The 19,625-nt window shown below is 36.4% G+C and overlaps 1 protein-coding gene across 1 annotated transcript in view; it reads right to left on the bottom strand.

Annotated features, from left to right (window-relative positions):
• Window positions 1-19,625, bottom strand: part of CCDC153 (coiled-coil domain containing 153) — a 271,504-nt gene that overhangs the window by 128,943 nt on the left and 122,936 nt on the right. The window contains exon 4 of the mRNA XM_044079456.1: window positions 8,860-8,952. Coding sequence (XP_043935391.1) covers window positions 8,860-8,952 — 93 coding nt within the window. The remainder of the gene's footprint in view (window positions 1-8,859; window positions 8,953-19,625) is intronic.

Raw genomic sequence — 19,625 nt, 5'->3', positions numbered from 1 at the left:
ATCTTGGTCTACTGATATAATGTACCAGTTGTCAGTTAAAATCTTTTTAACTTTTCCTGTATGTTTACCATGTTTCAGTATGCATGTCCTATCGAATTTAATACCTTCTTTATTTGTGTCAGTAATACTGAGCAGCACGTTAATTCCACTATTCATATAATTTTCACCCAGTAAAGGTGCATATCCCTTCCCCCACTCTTTGATCACATATTTACTAATATTTAATATAACCTTCTCATCGTATCCTCTATCCCTAAATAGAGAGGTAATAAGGGCTACTTCTTCTATCATGTCTTTATATAGTGAGGTCATTCTAACTGCTCTGATGAGCTGGCCTTTGTAGATATTCTTAAATTGCTGTCTCGGGTGGTTGCTAGAATATTCTAAATAATTATTTGAGAAGGTGTTTTTCCTATATATCATAGAAGTAAATAGGTTATCCGTACGAAACACATATGTGTCTAAATATGCCAAACCTACCTTGCTGGATGTATAGGTGAATTTCAAAAATGTGCTACTACTGTTAATATATTCAAAAAAGCTATCCAACTGCGTATCCCCTCCATCCCAGATCAGATATATGTCGTCCAGGTATCTGGAATAATATTTGATATTTCGCATATAGGGGCTCTTGAATATAATACTTTCTTCCCAGTTCAGCATAACTAGGTTGGCAAATATGGGAGCACAAGCTGCTCCCATAGCCACACCTTTAGTTTGTCTAAAAAGCTCTCCCTCAAACATAATGTAGTTATGATCGAGTACCAAAGACATCATATCCATAATTAAACAGATAGTATCCCACTGTAGATCTGCATATTTTCCTAAACTATCTGCAAAAGCATTTAGCCCTTCCTCTTTCGGGATACATGAAAAAAGGTCTATAACATCTATAGTCACAAATGTTAAATCATAGTGTGTTAAATATATTGGATAATTTCTTAGAAAAGCCCAGGAGTCTTTAACAATGTGTGGAATTTTGCCATAAATATGTTTAAGATATGTGTCCACGACCTTCCCCATAGGGAAAGTTATAGACTTACTTCCCGATATAATTGGCCTGAAAGGGGGGTCATCTACGTTCTTATTTATCTTTGGAATACCCACAATTGTGGCTAAGACTGGATGTTCTACTTTGATAAACTTATATATTTCATCATTCACTCTTTTGTCTAATAATAATTCCTCAATACACATGTCTATCTTCCTATATCCTATGTTGATTTTATATTATGGCATTATATAGGCATATTGCCAAATATGGAGACACACATTTTTTTAGGTTTGGTATAGTGGATACAGTAACAGTGAATCAAAGAGGGGGAGATTTTAATAGTTTACTTTTGTATAGAAAACTATGGTGGCAGATATACACTGACGCATCTGTTTCACCAGGGTTAAATGACACAATTTCAATCAAATTATTACTGGCTATTAGATAAGGATTTTTTTGTTTATATATGTATATGTCTTTTTTCTGTATATGCAACATACTGTTTGTTTTATGTAAAAAATGTATTATTTCATGGATTTTTAAAAATGTTTTATTGAATATAAATCACATATTCATATTCACATTCTAATGTAGTATATGGATTATATGTAGGAGTGTTTTACAAAACAATGTTTTTATATGAGATATCAGTTTATTCAGTGTAACACAACTTTGTAAAGAATGTATATGTATGCCTTTAAATTCCTGGGATGGTCCCCAAGGAAATGGCGCCAAAAAAGTTATTTAATGAGTTTTTTGAATGAGTTTGATTGTTCTGAAGAAGCTTGTATCACACAAGTGAAAGCGCTTAACCAGTTTTTCTGTTTTATGGAATAAATTCTTTTTTACACTTTTTGTGTTCCTGCTGTGTTCGTGCTACCACAGGATTGAGAGGAATTCCCAAGACACAGAGAAGTTATTGTGAACAGAGGTTCTGTATTTTTTGTTAATTTATTAAATTATCATGTAGGACATAGACCATGTTACATTTATATAAATGACAATAAACCATAGTGACACAATCTCAGTTACAAACATTATGCATTCCAAACAACTGTAGCTGCAAACATTATACATCACTTTTAACATATCCAGTCGTTAGTCAGCCATTACAAAGCTCATTAATATCCTGCCTTCTTTTAAACCTCGTTCTCCTCTACATGCATTGATTACACAGTTCCCATTTTCCTATGTAATTTATTCCTATCCTTTTCTAAATATCTCATTTCCAGTTGTTTTAACTCTGTTACTACAATCTTCACTACTTCTAGTAAAGTTGGTTTAGACTTTGATTTCCATTTTCTAGTAATTGCTTTTTTGGCAGCCATCATAGACTCAGCAAGGCTTTACTATGTCTAGGCAATTCTGAATTTATATTTCAGCTAAAAAAAATCATTTCCCTAGTCACTCCAACTTGCTCACCCAGCATCTCCGACAGAGCAGTCTGCAGGGAATCTTTAAAGTCTACCAACTCATTACACTCCCAGAAAACATGTTCCCAGTTACCTCTTTCTGCCTCATCACACCTCCAACATTTGCTGTCTACCTGAAGAAAAATTCTATGAAGTCTGCTTGGAGCATAAAAATAGCTATGCAAGCACTCCCAGGCAAAGATCCAATATCTTCTAGATTTTGTTGCATATTTGGGAAACATATATATATATATATATATATATATATATATATATATATATATATATCCCCCATTATTTCTTTGTGAATTGCTTACCTAATCTTTCTTCCCATTCCTTCCTAAACTCCTCTGATTGATTTTTATAGTTATGCAATATTTTATATGCTCTACTAAATATTCCTTTCTTAATGGCAACTTCTGTTCTAGATTCTACTAAAAAATTTTTACCAGTGCTGGTCTTTCATTTAGCAACCCCTTATTTCTTTCTCTTTGGCTATACTCTGATATCAATCCTTGATATGGAAGGCAATCTTTAGCATGCAGTCCAGATAAATTCTTGGCATCTTGCCACTCTATTACCTTTCCCTCTCTAGTTATTTGCTCCCAGTACCTTGGTGCCTTTGCCAGTTTTCTCCAATACATTCCTGGCCCTTCTTGCCTACTGTCTGCATCCCTAATTGAAGTCATCCCTATTGGCAGAATCTCCTTTCTCCAGTCCCTTGTTGGCTTAGTTCTTAGAAGACCTTCTGCTACTTTATGAATATAAAATTCTGTATGATTACTGTTGTTCTCCTTAAAGGTCTGCATCCAAAATCCCAGTTTCTTTCAGTTACTTGACCCCCCCTCCGTTTCATCATCATCTCTTTCCACTTTGAATTATAGTTTTCTGCTTGTGCTATGTATAGGAACCTTAACTGTGTTGTGAAATACCCCTTCAATTCAGGTAATCCCAATCCGCCCAGTTCTATTGGAAGAATAAGCTTATCCCATTTGACTCTTGCCATCTTCCCCTCCCAGGTAAAGTCCTTCAGCTCTTTATTAATTGCTATCTACAGCTTCTCCTCTAGTTGATAAAAATATGTCTGACCAGTGTACAAGACTAAAGGGACTAAAAACATTTTAACTGCTTGTATCTTGCTATCAATATCGATATAATTGTGTTATCTTTTGTTTAGTCTCTTCCCACATATCCTTAGCTGCTACAACAGTATCATTTTTAATCCATTCTCCTAAATACTTCATTTTATCATGCCCCTATAAATATGGAAATTGCCGAACCAGTTCATATGTGGGTACAAAATTTCCTGTTATTGCTTTTGTTTTTGCTTCATTAATTTTGTATCCTGAAAAGGTTTGAAACTATCTCAGTATGCTCCACAACACTGCAATGTCTCTTTCTAGTTTTGTCAGATATAAAATAATGTCATCTGCAAATAGAGCCAGCTTTTCTTGACTACCATACCAATTATATCCTTGAATTTCTGAGCCACTTATTTTCTTTGCAAATGGTTCTAAATATAATGCAAATAACAAAGGGGAGAGAGGACACCCATGCCTGATTCCTCAGCTCAAGCAGCGATTATCAGACAGGACCCTATACACTAATTTTTGACCAGCCTTTTGTTTGAACTTTATGAATACACAAGACATGACTAGCACAGAAGTCCATAAACAGCTTGCCATTTGGGCTCAGATTCTGCAAAACAGTTCTCCAGTCATGCCCCCTCAAGTGTCTTTGTCATTCTGCAATGTCAGCACTGAAGTCACCCAGCAGAATTACAAAGCACCATTCATACCACCACCAATATGGGCAAATACTATGAAGAGTTGTTACTTTCTGAAACTCAGACACACCAGGGTGATTGTTTTCTCTAGTGGCATAAACTCTCAGTGTACAATACAAAGTCAGGAATTTATGAGTATCCACACACCAACCAGAGGTTACTCCTGAAGGGCAGCTCCAGAAAAGGAAAGATGGCCCACCCTATCATGATACCTGATTCTAAGATCAATGTTGTGGATAGAGATAAGATCAACTATAATATATCTAGAACTTTTCAATCTATCACAGTTATGTCTTTTCCCAGTGGAAATGTAACATTTCACTTTCCAAGAGCCAATTACCATTGCTAGTGTCTAGAAGATCCTATTTTATCCAGTTCCTGTCTGACACTTAGCTGACACTTCACAGTCTGCTACCCTCTGCTTTGGAGATAATCAGAACACACATATTAGTTCTGCAGACCTTTTCTTCTACAGAGCCTGAGCAAGCTGCACAGGTTTCTCAGCCATCCTTGCTCCAGGGATGGGTCCTAGTTCCCCTCTTCTGGGTGAGCTTCTTTAATTCACTGAATAAAACAAATAGAAACAGTATTTTTGGATCATTCTTTGAGTGGCCCTTCCTCATAACCAATTTGCCAATGGCCAGTGCTAAGGTCCAAGTACATAGGTCTAAAGATCACAGAGGTAAATGGAACCCTCTCCATAGCAATACAGTTTCAGTTTCAGGAAGGGCCCTGGTTATCTGAATACATACATACATAAAACTGACTTGCTCCATCTGTTTGTAGCTGACAATCTCACTAGGCTTGTATAAAGTAGTACTGCAGTCTATTACAAGTATTTTACAGACACATTTTGCACATTGCACAGTTAATACTGGTTCCTAGGTGCTTTTCTTCACAGAGTAGCCTAAGAAATAATCACTGCTTGGAACTCTTTCCATAGATTAATTTGTCCAAAGTCGAGTGCTTTCCACCTTTCAATATTACATTTCATCTGGCTATTTTGTCCGCCCATTCCACCCATAGTTTAAGGTCACACAATTCATAAACTGAGACATTTTTTTCATTGCTGAGCCATGGGAGAGAATACAAATGTTAATGGAACTCACAAATAAGAGGTTACAGTTAAAGAATGCACATATTTCTAAAAGAGCTTGTGGGGTAGTATCATACCTCCCAACCATACCAAATTACTCAGTTTTTACTGAGGTTTTTGGGGCCCAAATGAAGGGGTGCCACGATTCCTGAGTGGCTCCCCTTCATTTCCAATTTTTTTCTTTTGTTTTTGAAATTTTTTCTAATATTGCACTGTCAGAGCGTCATCACGTGCGTGATGACATCAGCTCCGTCAGACCTACCAGCCAGTAGGAATTGAATTCAAGGGTCTGGCTGCAAATGCAAGTGGGAATGGAATAATGGCAGCAGCAGCACTCATTTTGGAAGACTCAAGTAAGGAAAGTGTGCGTGTCTGTGTGAAAATGCCCCCATATAATATACCTGGTGGCTAGAGGTATTCAGGCTTAAGCCCTGTACCTTCAGTACACGATAGAAAGAGCCTAAAGTCCCTAGCCACCACTATTTCTGAGCTTTGTCCAGTGAGAACAGAATTTGTATTCTACCATTATTGGCTTTGTTGTTTGTCCAGGTCTTTTGTGCTAAGAGTTGAGACCAATGGTGAGTGAGAAGTGAGAACTGAATTTGTATTCCCCCATTATTGGCTTTGTCCAGGTTTTCTGTGCTAAGAGGTTGCGAGCTATGGTGAGAAGTGAGAACTGAATTCAATAAATGATAGACATTAAGTTTCAGTCTTCCTATTTTTTAGGAATCTGCTGATTTGGCATAGTGGTATGTTGCTCTGACTGTAGTGCGTAAAATGCATGGTGTTAACAACATTTTATTCTAGCAACTTTCCAAAATTATACAAGCAATGTTCAAAATGTGTCCCTGGTAAGTCCCTATCCACCAATACTTGTGAGCTTTGTCCAGTTTTTTTGTTCTAAGAGTTGAGAGTTATGGTGAGAAGTGAGAACAGAATTTGCATTCCCCCATTATTGGTTTTGTTTGTCCAGGTTCTTTGTGCTAAGAGGTCGAGAGCTATGGTGAGAAGTTAGAACTGAATTCACTAAATGATAGACATTAAGTTTCAGTTTTCCTATTTTTTAGGAAACTGCTGATTTGGCATAGTGGTATGTTGCTCTGACTGTAGTGCGTAAAATGCATGGTGTTAACATTTTATTCTAGCAACTTTCCAAAATTATACAAGCAATGTTTAAAATGTGTCCCTGGTAAGTCCCTATCCACCAATACTTGTGAGCTTTGTCCAGGTTTTTTGTTCTAAGAGTTGAGAGTTATGGCGAGAAGTGAGAACAGAATTTGTATTCCCCCATTATTGGTTTTGTTTGTCCAGGTTCTTTGTGCTAAGAGGTTGAGAGCTATGGTGAGAAGTTAGAACTGAATTCACTAAATCATAATCATTAAGTTTCAGTCTTCCTATTTTTCAGGAAACTGCTGATTTGGCATAGCGGTATGTTGCTCTGACTGTAGTCCATAGGGTCCTGGGTTCAAGACTTGCCAGTGACATGCATGGTGGTAACACATTTTATTCTAGCAACTTTCCAAAATTATACAAGCAATGTTTAAAATGTGTCCCTGTTTTTTGAACTTTTGCCCCCCCCCCAAAAAAAAAAATGAAATTGAAAATAAGTGCGAGAAGCTGTGCAAGATGCCTATGGCTTACACTACTGTCATTCTATTTATAGTGTGGGTGTGGAAGTAGACTTTTATGATGGAAATGTTCTGAATTGGGCAGTTTTGTCATTATTGGTTCATGTATTTTGTTTCATTGCCTACAGTATAGCCTACTGGAAAAATGTTCAAACAATAAATTTAAAATGCGCTCTGCCTAACAAGTGTACTGTATTATACAAGGAATATAACTTAATAAAGTCAGGAAGGTGTATCAAAGAAAAGAACACATGCATGTTTCTTGTTTTATGTGCAAGGGACCAATGATCTGAAAACAGCCCAAAGGTAATCTTTACCCACCACTGATCAGATGCATTTTCTTTGGATGTGGTGTGGGTTTCAATGCTATTTCAATGAATGTGAGTTTCAAGGGCAGAGAAGTTCTAATGACAAGTCTATTTTCATTGTGAGACAGTATTGCTTTGTTGAGCAGATGTCTGTTAGTGTTTGTGCACTGTTGTGCTGCAAAATTAAAAAAAATGACTCTGGTGCCATATTTTGGTTGCCTGCTCTTCAGTGTGCGGTTGAAAGTTGGTATCCCACAATTCCATTGGAGTGGGTGGGTTACGTAATTATGTATGCAAATCAGCGTACAGATTTATTCCTATTCTTCATGGGCCTTGTCCAGATTTTTGATGTTTCTAGGTTGAGGTTGCTATGAAATGTAAGCAGATGAGCATAATACAAAATATCTACTAGTAGATAAGTGGAAGTGGAGTTTGCAGATGTGCGTTTTATTCAAGGGTTTTGACACATTCTGGCTGAAATATATGATGCAGTAAAGTTACAAAATGCTAAGTCATCAAGAACAAATGTTAGGAAAATGTCTCAGGACAGACTTAAGGGGCAAGTCAGCTCTAATAGAAGTGTTGATGGTAATAAAACTGCACATACAAAAAGGATAGGTGGGTAAAGAACTTTATAATTAAACTATGAAGTAGAAAGATATTAGGAAACAATTCTGAGCAGCTATGCAGGGTTCAACTAGTAAAAAGGCCCAAACTAGCATACAGGCAATGGTGGAATGTATTGATCAGAATCACATTTATTGGCCAAGTATGCACACATACAAGGAATTTTACTCCAGTTTCAGTGACTCTTCAAGTATGAATTATATAAATGACATACATACATACAACTATTAAAAACAAAACAAACGACATACATGCAACTATTAAGAACAAGACAAAAAAGTAAATATACATATACATACAAGGTGCAAACTGCAACTCAGTGCAAGAAATACTGAAATAAACTCTGAAAGACACAAGCATTAACAATACATAAACAATACTGCAGAATCGGAAGCTTGGGGGGAAAAAGAATATCCCAACCTAATAAGCTGAGTTAACCGTTTATGTATGAACTTGACGTGTGGAAAAAAAACTTTCCACATTGGCTTTGAACATTTACTTAATGTAGGGATAGATGTCAAGTTTTTTTTTTTTTTTTTTTTTTTTTTTTTGAGGAAGGAACATGGATAATATTTTGTACCATTTAGCCTTTTAAAATGTTAGTTACATGGCATGTTTTTATTTTATTAATGTGTATTCCTGGATAAGATATAGGTTTGTGCTTAAAATGCTGTTTATCAAAAAAATAAATAAATAAAATAACATAGAATCTTCAACATCTACTTGAATGACCTCCAAATAGGAAGCCTAGTTTAGCATTCATCTGAAAGACAGCAGCGCGTGAGTAGTGGATACCTACTCATGCTACAGTGTCAGTACTGGATCTAAGTTTCTAGTCTGTGAGATACAACCCACATCCTTTTTGATCTTCCAAACACCAAGGGACAGTGAATAACCTGCAGAGCAATACATAAAAGTTTTGATACATAATTCAGCCTGTTACACATGTCTAGGTCCATGTTATTTCAATGAAGGTCTAATTTACAGCACTTGGAATAGAAACCATACCAAGCTGTTGTTGTAGATGACTGACTTCAGTCTGCAGCTTGTGAATTCTTAACACCATGTCTGCCTGCAGTGTCTTATACTGCCGAGTCAGATCTAGAATGGAGAAAGCAAATAGTTAAACTTCCTAAAAATGGTGCTTTCATTCCACAATATTTAATTTGTTTCACATGCTATTCTTCAGGAAAGAGGAACTGAAATGAACACAAGCATATCTTTATCAGTGGATCTGGAGGCAAATAAACATATGAGCTTTTGGTGCTCTGAACTTTGCAAAACTGCCCTTTGAAAACAGAAGAAATAGATGGTGGTACTTCTGCATTCTTTTTTAAACTTACATTTTTAGCATTCAATACTAAAGTGATGTACTGCTGGTGTGTTTCATTTCCTGAATGGCTATAGTTAGTACCAGAGTCAGCAGACGCATATAAAAATTCACATGATCTAGAAAAGGGAACCAAGGTTAGCTCTTAGCACCCTTCTAATAAAAGCAATGATGCAATGAGTCAAACACAAAGTTTTTAGGACATTAACAAATGAAGTTAATCAAATGCAGATAAATCTTCATCAGGACAAATGGGAGGAAGTTCTGGACATTAGCAATGCAATGCATTTCAGATTATGGTATGCCCTATCAGCCTCCTTTTTAAGCTTAAACCAGTAGAATAAATTTAACTTACTCTTCACTCCTTTCTGTAACACATTTGCAAATGGTTGTGTGGCCACCTACAGTGTTGCAGTTTGTCAAATTAATGACATTACTTCTAAATGTTTTAGATGCACAATGAGAAATAATCAAGAAACTCACTGCAACACACACTGTAACATTAAGCCTTGGAGAAGAGCAACATTGTTTGTAGCAGTGTTCCTCATAACCTGATCAATAAAAAATTAATCTGCATTACCGTATAATTAGCAAGACATATTATGCAACTGCTTGTCAATCAGTTACAGCACCTGAGGCAGACACCAATACCTGTTTTGAGGGAAACTGTTATTCTAAAATCAGAAAAGTTGCACTGCACAAAGTTCTCATGATTCAGTCATTATGTGCTAGCTGTACACAGAGGCCATCTTCTAACTATTTTCTAAATGAATTATTGTACATTTTAGGAATGTAACTGAATGCTGTGAGTTTTGTACTACTCTATGCAGTATAAGCTGGTGCACATTTCTATTACGTTTTATTTAACATCTTGTACTCTGTGCTATTAAGAGAAGGCATTTATTCTATAATCTAATTATGTATTAATTTGTCTTTTGCTCCAGGCTGTGGTTGAAAAAAGATCCTCTGAATCTGTCCACTTATCTTACAAATAAAGAATAAAAGGAAGTTAATTCATGTTATTTGCCCATACATGTATGAATACACTTGTACCAAAAGAAGAGTTTTTGTAAGAAGGAAACATGAATAAAGACTTAGATTAATGTTAATTTTGACTTTTGAAATTGGAACTAATCACAGGTAAAGGCCAGACATTTCTGGAAACGTAAAACCATATACACAGCACTTCAAAGTTGAAAGAAAACACTGTTTAGTCAGGCTTCACGGCATGTTAATACACATGGTACAGGTACATTTTTATGTCACCAGGCACACCAGATATAGGTGGCCACTGAAACTGGCTACCTTGAGAGAAGCAGGGAGGAAAAATAGAAACAACCCACCTAACTGACAAAAAGTACCACCAGCCTCTGTTACCAGGAAATCTAGAACCATCTAAGTCAATGCCATTGCATGTTTAGTATCTGCTTGTGGTTTCACCTTAGAAGAGAATGATCCATCTGATATAGAGTTACTTTAAGCTACCTGAAAATAAGGAGATGTAAATGACAGCAAGGGTGTCGATGCAATCACTATTCCTTTGTTATTCCTTTTTTTTAAAAGACCGTAGGATGTATGTTAAAAAGCACTTTAAATAATGGTTAATGACTTTAAGCATTGCCCTTTTATATGCTTGTATTTTATGATTGTGTTTTAATTACTCTCAATTGTATTTGATTGGTTCTTGAAGTATTTAAATACTGTGATGTTCAGTATGATTTGTATTTCTGAGGAAGTCTGCATTGACGAAAGCAGAGATTAAATAGTTTTTTATGCTAAAGTGTTTATCGTTGTTTGTCACAGCGTGTTCAGCTTTGCAGTTTTTTATTCACTTGTTTTTTCAGTTTGTGGTATTTCTTGAGTTTTGGTTTCTGCTATGGCTGAAGTGGCTGGAGACTCATTATTGGATGTTATCATTCATTCTGTTCAAGATTCTCCTGAAGCACAGTTAAATCAGGTTTTTTTAAAGACCATGGAAGATATTAAGAAGTCCTTACAACTTTTGTTGAGTGAGCGTGTGTGAAAGGAATCATCAGCCTCAATCTGAGGATGACGCAGATACTGTCGTGAAGGTGAATACCAATGGACAGCATAGTGAGATGATGAGAAATACTGGTTTTGTAAAAGCAAAGAATGTTAAATCGAAGGGACTGTATTCAAACATAGCAGCAGCGTTAAATGATGGTGAGAATCTTTTTATATGCACCAAAAGACTTACTGACGCTGTCAGTTTAACTGAATATAAAGCATTATGTGATAATATAAGTAAGTTGCTTAAGAAATACAAGAGTATTGATATTGAGAATAAATATTTTTGTAAATACATTGAATTAAATATAGTGCCTAAGGGACTTCGGTTTTTTAAATGTCCCAATGGCACAACCGATAAAGACCCGTTTTTTAACAACTTAAAAGATTTTTGTCAACGAAGCAGATGTCAATTTTTTTTTTTAAAACTGCTAGTTGAGCGTAACAACAACATTATAATGGGTCTTAAAGAAGATAGTCTTAAGGCCGAACAAGCTATTGAAACTAGATTTCAGTTCATTTTCTCTGAAAGAACTGAGTCTTCTCTTTTACTTGAAGAGTTAGAACAGCATGAGAAAATACTAATAAAAAGAAAAAATAATAAATTGGATCATGATTTGACTGCATATGAGATGGATATTGCTTAAAGCATGTTCCTTCCTATTAAGAACAACAATAATAATATTCCGTTTAACAAAAGAAATTTTCAAGCTTCAAAATCAGTCTACCTTAAACAGCACACATCTAAAAAACCCGCCTTTGCGAGTGATGTCACAAATGAAACTATACCATCAACATCTTTTTCAAACAGAAGCAGGATGGTTGAATCTAATAAAGATATCAATGGGTCTGCGGATGAAGTAATTTTTTCATGAAGAAACGGATGCTCCTTCTTCTAACAACAATGAATCGGGGGGGGCAAAACAAAATCTTTTTTAGTCTTCAAAAAAGAAAAAAGACAGTTGAGACCGAAGCCCATAACCACATGCAAGAACGGCCAGAGTGTTCTGTTAACATCGGATTCCTCAATGGACAATGAATGAGGTACAACGCTTCTGTGAAAGACATTTTGAATTTGTCTAGTTTTAATTTAAATGCTAACCATATTACTTTGTTGAGATTAGGGTTACATTTTGTTCCTAGTATGAAAACAAATATTACTAAAGCAATTGTTGAACTTAAGCAATTTACTAGGAAATTAAATTTGTCTTATTTATTGAAAGACGTTGAAAATACTGAACAGTTGTTGGTCAAACCATCTTGTTTTAATCCATTGTTGAACTATACTTTGAAAACTTTTGAATTAGCTTGTGAAACTGAATTTAGAAGTATTTTAGGATCTAACAAACAGTACCCTAAGGGTGATAATTTGAGTACAGAACTTAGAATTACAATGAAAGAATTGTGTGAAAATAAATCAATACATATTATGAAAAGTGACACAGGTGGTATGCTTGTCCTTATGGACCAAATGGATTACGTAGCCAAGATGGAAAATATGCTCGCAAATGAAAGTGAATACAAAAAAGTTACCAATATTGACATTTCAAAATGTTATAAATATGTTTCTGATTTTTTGTATGACAGTTTGTTGGTAAGTGATTTGAATGTGGCTATGTACAATTTTTGCAATATAGAAAATCCTAAAATTAGTGTGTTATTCAGTATTCCGAAGACACAAGAGTTTATCAAACCCCCCTTTCAGACCCATTATTTCTGCACCAAATTATGTTATGGAAGGCATTTCCTTGCTTGTGGATTCTTTTTTACAGCTTTATGTCCACAACATGGAATCATTTTTAAAGATTCATGGAGTTTTTTGGAAAGCTTTAGATTGTTCAATGAAGAAGTAAGTTTTGATCCAAACAAATATATTATGTTTACTTCAGATGTCACATCATTATATACATGCATCCCACATGAAATAGGGGTTGAATATATTAGAATGTATTTGAATCATTTTACTAATTGTCATACTGTCATTAATTTTTATTGTAATCTGCTGGACATCATTTTGAAAAATCATTATTTTTTGTTTAATAAGTCTCATTACAAACAAATTCAAGGTATAGCAATGGGGACAGTGGTTGCCCCTTCTTTTGCCAATATCGTGATGGGGTGGTGGGAACAAGAAATTGCCAAACCTTATTTCAACCAGTTTCAGGTTGTATATTATAAAAGGTTTATTGATGATCTGATATTTGTAGTTCAAGGAAATGGTGAAACAGTTAATACCTTGGTTAGAACCATTAATTCTTGTTCACCTTTCCTTAAATTTGTAGTAGGAAATATTGGTACTTCTATTAACTTTTTGGATGTCCATCTGGAATGGGATCATTTGGAAAATAAGTTTAGTAGTAGTAGTATTTATAGTAAACCTACTTTTATGAATGGGTATTTACATTTTTCCAGTCAACATCCATATCATATAAAAAAGAATATTCCAAAAGAACAGTTCATCCGTGCTAGTAGGCTGACTAGTGATGATGAATGACTACAAATAGAGTTTTCATATATTAAAAACATGTTCTTAGAACGTGGATATGATGAAAATTTGTTGGATGAACACATTCAATATGTATGGAATGGTAGAAAAGTATCCACCTATTCTTATTAAAGCTCTGGTATTGGTTACTAAGCATATACCATGTGATGATAAACATTTATGTTTTAATTTGCCAATAACTAGTGATTTACCAGTTATGAGGAACATCATATCAAACAACTGGAAGATTGTGAAAGGCAATCGAGAATTGTGTAATTGTGTGGGGATATACCCCAGTTTTGTATATAAAAAAAGATGTTAATTTGAAGAGCTTATTTGAAAAGGGTAGAGATAGTTCAGCTGTTGATAGTTTTAGTGTAAGTACCACTAAGGGTATGTATAAATGTTAGACATGTAGTATGTGAAGATATATATCAGAGGGACCTTTTATAAATTTGTCCCATCTTAATTATACCATACCAGTGTTGGATTATTTTTCCTGTAAAAGTGTTGGGGTGATATTTATTGCTATTTGCATTTCGTGCCCCTCTTTTTATGTTGGTATGACCACTAGACGTTTACTAACTAGGATCAGAAAACATATATATGACATAAAAAATAAAGATTATAATAACGCGTTATACAGGCATAGCATTGTTGGTCATAACTACAAAAAAATGTTGTTCTCGATCCTAGAACAGGGTCATTTGAGTTTAAGAGGAGGCAGCTTTAAAAATTATTTAGAACAAAAAGAAGCCAGATAGCAGATAAAATTAAAAGCTGATCAGCCACCCGGCTTAAATGATGCCATCAATATAAAATGTTTTTTAAAAGACCTTAAGGTGTATGTTAAAAAGCAATTTAAATAATGGTTAATGGCTTGAAGCATTGCCCTTTTATATGCTTGCATTTTATGATTGTGTTTTAATTACTCTCAATTGTATTTGATTGGTTCTTGAAGTATTTAAATATTGTGATGTTCAGTATGATTTGTATTTCTGAGGAAGTCTGCAGTGACAATAGTGGAGATTAAATAGTTTTTTACGCTAAAGTGTTTATTGTGGTTTGTCACAGCATGTTCAGCTTTGTAGATTTTTATTCAGATGTAAATGAAAGCAAGGGTGTCAATGCAATCACTATTCCTTTACAATACAGATAAAGTACAGTTGTATAAGTTGCACTTACCCATAATAGTAGATTTTGAAAGTCTTTATTACTGTGATAGCCATTAGGATGCATGGGTTTTGTCATGCCCAGGGGACAACAAACAAACAGCTTCCAAAAACTGCCTCTTTCCCTCACGTTCACTCTGAATGCTGATTGATCAGTCTTGTAAAGGGAAATCAGCAGTCAAAGTGAAGCTTCTTTAGGACTTTCTTTCCCAAAACTAAAGGAACAATCATCCTGAATTCCTAAATGATACATAGAATAACAATTTACATCCCAACAATTAACTACATACAGAAATAGGAAAATAGTGGTTAGTTAGGAGCGTCTACTGCAGAAGTGAGGATTTCGAACATCCAGCATTAAGAGCAACTGCAAATTACACAACTTTACTATAATCACCATTCAAACTGCTGCAGTAGCCTTTTGGCTACACAAGTTGATTACCAAAACCTATTCAACCTGGGAAGTGAAAGGATATGGATCCAAGAGCCCCTCGAAAATGCTCCTATCAAAGCCTATCCTGGACCTAGACAAGGAATCCAGTTTCACATGCTTTGTAAAACTATGTACAGTGGGTCATGTAGTGGACTCTAGAATACTTCTAGAGTCCACCTATTTCTAATATGCCACCGAAGAAGCTAAGGCCCTGGTAGAATTAGCCGTAATACTGCCTGGAACTGGTTTAGCATGGTGGGAATAACAAAAGGAAATAGTTGTAGGACGATCATCTAGAAATAGTCCATTTTCACATGGGTTGTCCTTTCTTTATCCCAACATAAGAAACAAATAGCTGACCTGCTTTTATGATGGACTTACTTCTGTAACAACAGTACTTGAGGTGCCTATGCACATCCAGCCCATGAAGAATCTTTTCTACCTGGCTTTAAGGTGCTGGAAAGAACAAATCAAGCCACTGCTCTCCTAGTAAACTCAGAAATCCCTTTGGGCATGAATGAGAGATTTGTTCTTAATGTGGCCATATCACTTGGAAAACCAGATGGTGTTCACCCACTATGCAAGCTTGCAACTCCGATACTCCTCTTGCACTTGTCAGAGCAATGAGAATAACAGTTTTCCATGCAATGAACCTTAATTCTGTTTAATAAGCAGGTTCAAATGGAGACATGATTAACTTTTCTATCACAAAGTTAAAGTCTCAAGAGGATGCAACTTGTTTATGGGGAGATTTCAGGTGTAAAACCTTCCTTCAGAAACTGTTTCGCTAAAAGCAGAAAAGAAAACCAGATCCATGGGCAGACATGCTGAAATAGCAGCAAGATGTTACCTTGACAGACAAATAAAAAAGAGATCAGAGGATAGTAACTCACACAAATATTTAAACACCAGTGGTGCATAATTCCTAATGGGACCCTGATTATTGGCTAGGCACCAAATATAAACACAGAGTGAGTAAAGACAACTATGGCCAAATTAGAATCAAAATGCAAAAACAGAGTTACTCCACTCACCAAGACAGGGAAGAAACTAAAGATTGTAATAAACAATCTTTGTTTTCTTCCCTCTTTTGATGACTGGAGTGACCCTGGTTTTGCATCTAGGCACCAACTCTAAAATACTTTCCACTCACCAATATAAGATTTCTTGGTAGCAGACTTTCTTGCCTCCTTTAGTACCTGCAGCATTACACAGAAACAAGGTACCTACAGGATAAAAAAAATTGAATCACCCAGGAAGTCAGCTGAAGGTATTTCAAAATTGGGGGTGTATCATCTCCCTTTATGTTGTATAAGTATATCCAATCTGTGAGGAAGCTTGTGGCAATTGCCCTTGGTGAGTTCCATAAGGAACAGCCCTTGGTCAGAAGGAAGTATCCACAATCTTTGGAGAGACCTTCTGAATCTCCATAATGGCCCTGAAATCAGTGAAAAGGGCGGATAAACATAAAGTTAACTTTCCTGATCACAGAAATAAAAAAGCATATTTTTCCAAGCCTACCTACAAGAAGTTCTGGTGCAGAATTTGTTGAGGTGTCCATTTTGAAAGGAGGCAAATAAATCTATTCAAGATGTTACTTACAACTGGATCAAAAACTGGAAGACACCCTCATTTAATTTCCATTCACGAGGATCTGTCCTGATCCTGGTCAGCTTGACTGCCACAACATTTTGCTCTGACAGAATGCATGAAGCTTGAAGGATTAAACAGTGCTTCAAAGCAACCTCCCAAGCTACCACAGGCAGCTTACACAGATGGTAAAACCTGGTGGTCCCCCTGTTTATGTGCTACAATACTGTGGTGTTGTCTATAATCACCTGCATAGGTCCAGGGCACCACAGCTGATGACATTCTATATAACAGATCACAGATAACATCTCATTCATGTTTATGTGTTTTGGCCTTTCTGTTTTGTTTAGAAGACTCTGCACTTTTACTCCAATTAGAAAAGCACCCCAATCAAAATCTGATGTGTCTGTTGCAACAGACCACAGGGGTTGGGAGGCACAGAATGGGAAACCTGGATTCACGGAAATTGGTTCTTTCCACCAAAGCAGTTCTCTCGTCATAAAACCCAATACTGTAATTCAAAATTCCAGAATGTGTGAATTTTGGGTCCAAGTAGTTTTCAAGAGCCATTGGATTTTTCCCAAGTGTAACCTGTTAAAAGGAATCATTAGAATCATGGATGCCACAAACCCTAGAATCCATATATACTCTATAGCAGAAGTCTGAAACTGGCTAGAACAACTCAAGAACACTTCTAGATACAAGTCCACTTTCTCCCGAATTTGGAGTGCCTTTTCCAGGGAAGAATCTACAAGGCATCCCACTGAAATAAAATTATTCATTCTGGACACAATCTCAACAAAAGAAAATTCCTCAACAAGAGGAAATGAGGAATCACTCTCCTCAAATTCAGAATCAGGGACATGTGAAGAAAACATTGAAGACCTGTCCCTATCCTTATCAGAAGTATCGGATAAAGAATCCTCAGGTATTGTGAAACTATGACTTATAGCCAAATCTCCCTGCTGTTCCAACGAATTCAAAGCTTGTAATAAGCCTTTAGTCAGAGTAATTAAATCATCTTTCCTGCAGAAGTGCTGTTTCAGAAGATTTAATCTTTTGTTTCTTTTTTCTATTGACACACTTAGATGGAAACAAACTTAAGCATGGCACTTCAACTCAAGAAACGGGTCTCTTATCTCAGCCAACTAGGGAAGAACCTCTTGGTGAAACTGAAGAAAGCAACCCTCCTGTACTCAGAATGGGCAATGGAACAGCCACAGAGGATATGGCTAACTGCTGTTCCCTCCTGGTGGTAAGGATCAAACCAGAGGGTCCCAGAAAAAAAGTAGTGAGTTTTCTGTGGAACAAGCTGTGGCAACAAGAGAATCACCCACCAGTGGCTGAGTCACTGACTGAGCCCACTGTGTCAGCAAGGGCTCCCTAGTAGTTTTCATTTTCCTAGGTGCAACAGGAGAAGGAACAAAAGGACCAGTAAGGGTATCCATGTTACTGCTGATAGGGAGAAACTTGTTCATAGTAAGTACGGATGGAAGGAGTCCGGTGGAAGGTAGGTTATCACTAAAGTGCTCACAAGCACTACAAACACTTAGACTTTTCTATACCAGTTTCAACATATCTGAAAATTAAATGCAGACCGTATGCTTTTGTCCCAAAATAACCAGGAACACCTTATTCCTGGTAAACACAGCCAGAAGGAACTGGTCAGAAGATAAGTTGCCACATAGTATACAGAAGCATTAACATACATGCTTTCCTGTAAAAATATATGACTTCACTAGAAAGAACACAAATAGTATAAAAACAGCATACTGCTACCACAAGTAAGCACCCAATTCAGATAAAAATATTCCGCCAGATGAGACATTATAAGATAATAAATACAATAACACCACCTATCCTCTGAAAGAGAGACAGTCTCTATTCTTGTCAAAGAAAGACCAAAGAAATAAAAAAACATGTATGGAAGGGTTCCAAAAAGGGCACTTATCTGCCAGCAATGAAAGACAGGAGAAATGCTCTTGAGGGCATCAAGAAAGTACTGAGGGTTTTTGGTGCACATGCTGCTGTTTTCAAACACTGAAGCTTGATCTACAGTAGACTGAGTGCAGATGAGGATGGTAGCCAGAGACTTCAGAAGACTGGCCAGATGTTACATCCTGGGCAGGATATAATTCATACAACTAAAGACTACAGCAGCAATGATGTTGATGAACATCACTGTGCACTGACATGATTGAATCTAATAACACATACGCCATCAAATACTGTGCAGGCCACACTCCCCACCAACCATAACAGTCTACGGTCACATACCATTCAGGTTCAAAGTACTGTAAATGCACATGGCACACTGCACTGCTTACATACATACTCACCACTGTCAGTATGCAAAACCTGGACACAGTCACGCTAGGCACACTCAGGCAGGGTGGGATGCAGATTGTGTTTGAATTAGTAAAGGGCAGTCCCATAGCTAGGATATTCACTGTGTTACTGCTAAAATCGACCCTTCACAGCAGAAGAGGACAAGACACAGGCATGACTACTGCACACCTAAGGAAAACCAAATTCTCATGGAGGCACTGTCCGAGACAGGCAGAGTGTGCTGGAGTATGGAATCAAGTGCTGGCAAATATAAATACCACTGAAGGATGGAACTGCATGCTGGCAAAGCATAAGGAGACAGCAAATGGCATGGTATCTGTGTCAGGAGTAAATCCTAACAGAAATCCATTGCTCATAATAGTAATGCTGGTGGGATCCTTCCACAGG

The sequence above is a fragment of the Protopterus annectens genome, chromosome 8.part0 (assembly GCF_019279795.1).
Source record: "Protopterus annectens isolate FY-2018-M chromosome 8.part0, PAN1.0, whole genome shotgun sequence".
NCBI classification, from domain to species: domain Eukaryota; kingdom Metazoa; phylum Chordata; order Ceratodontiformes; family Protopteridae; genus Protopterus; species Protopterus annectens.
This window is presented reverse-complemented; position numbering and strand designations above follow the sequence as displayed.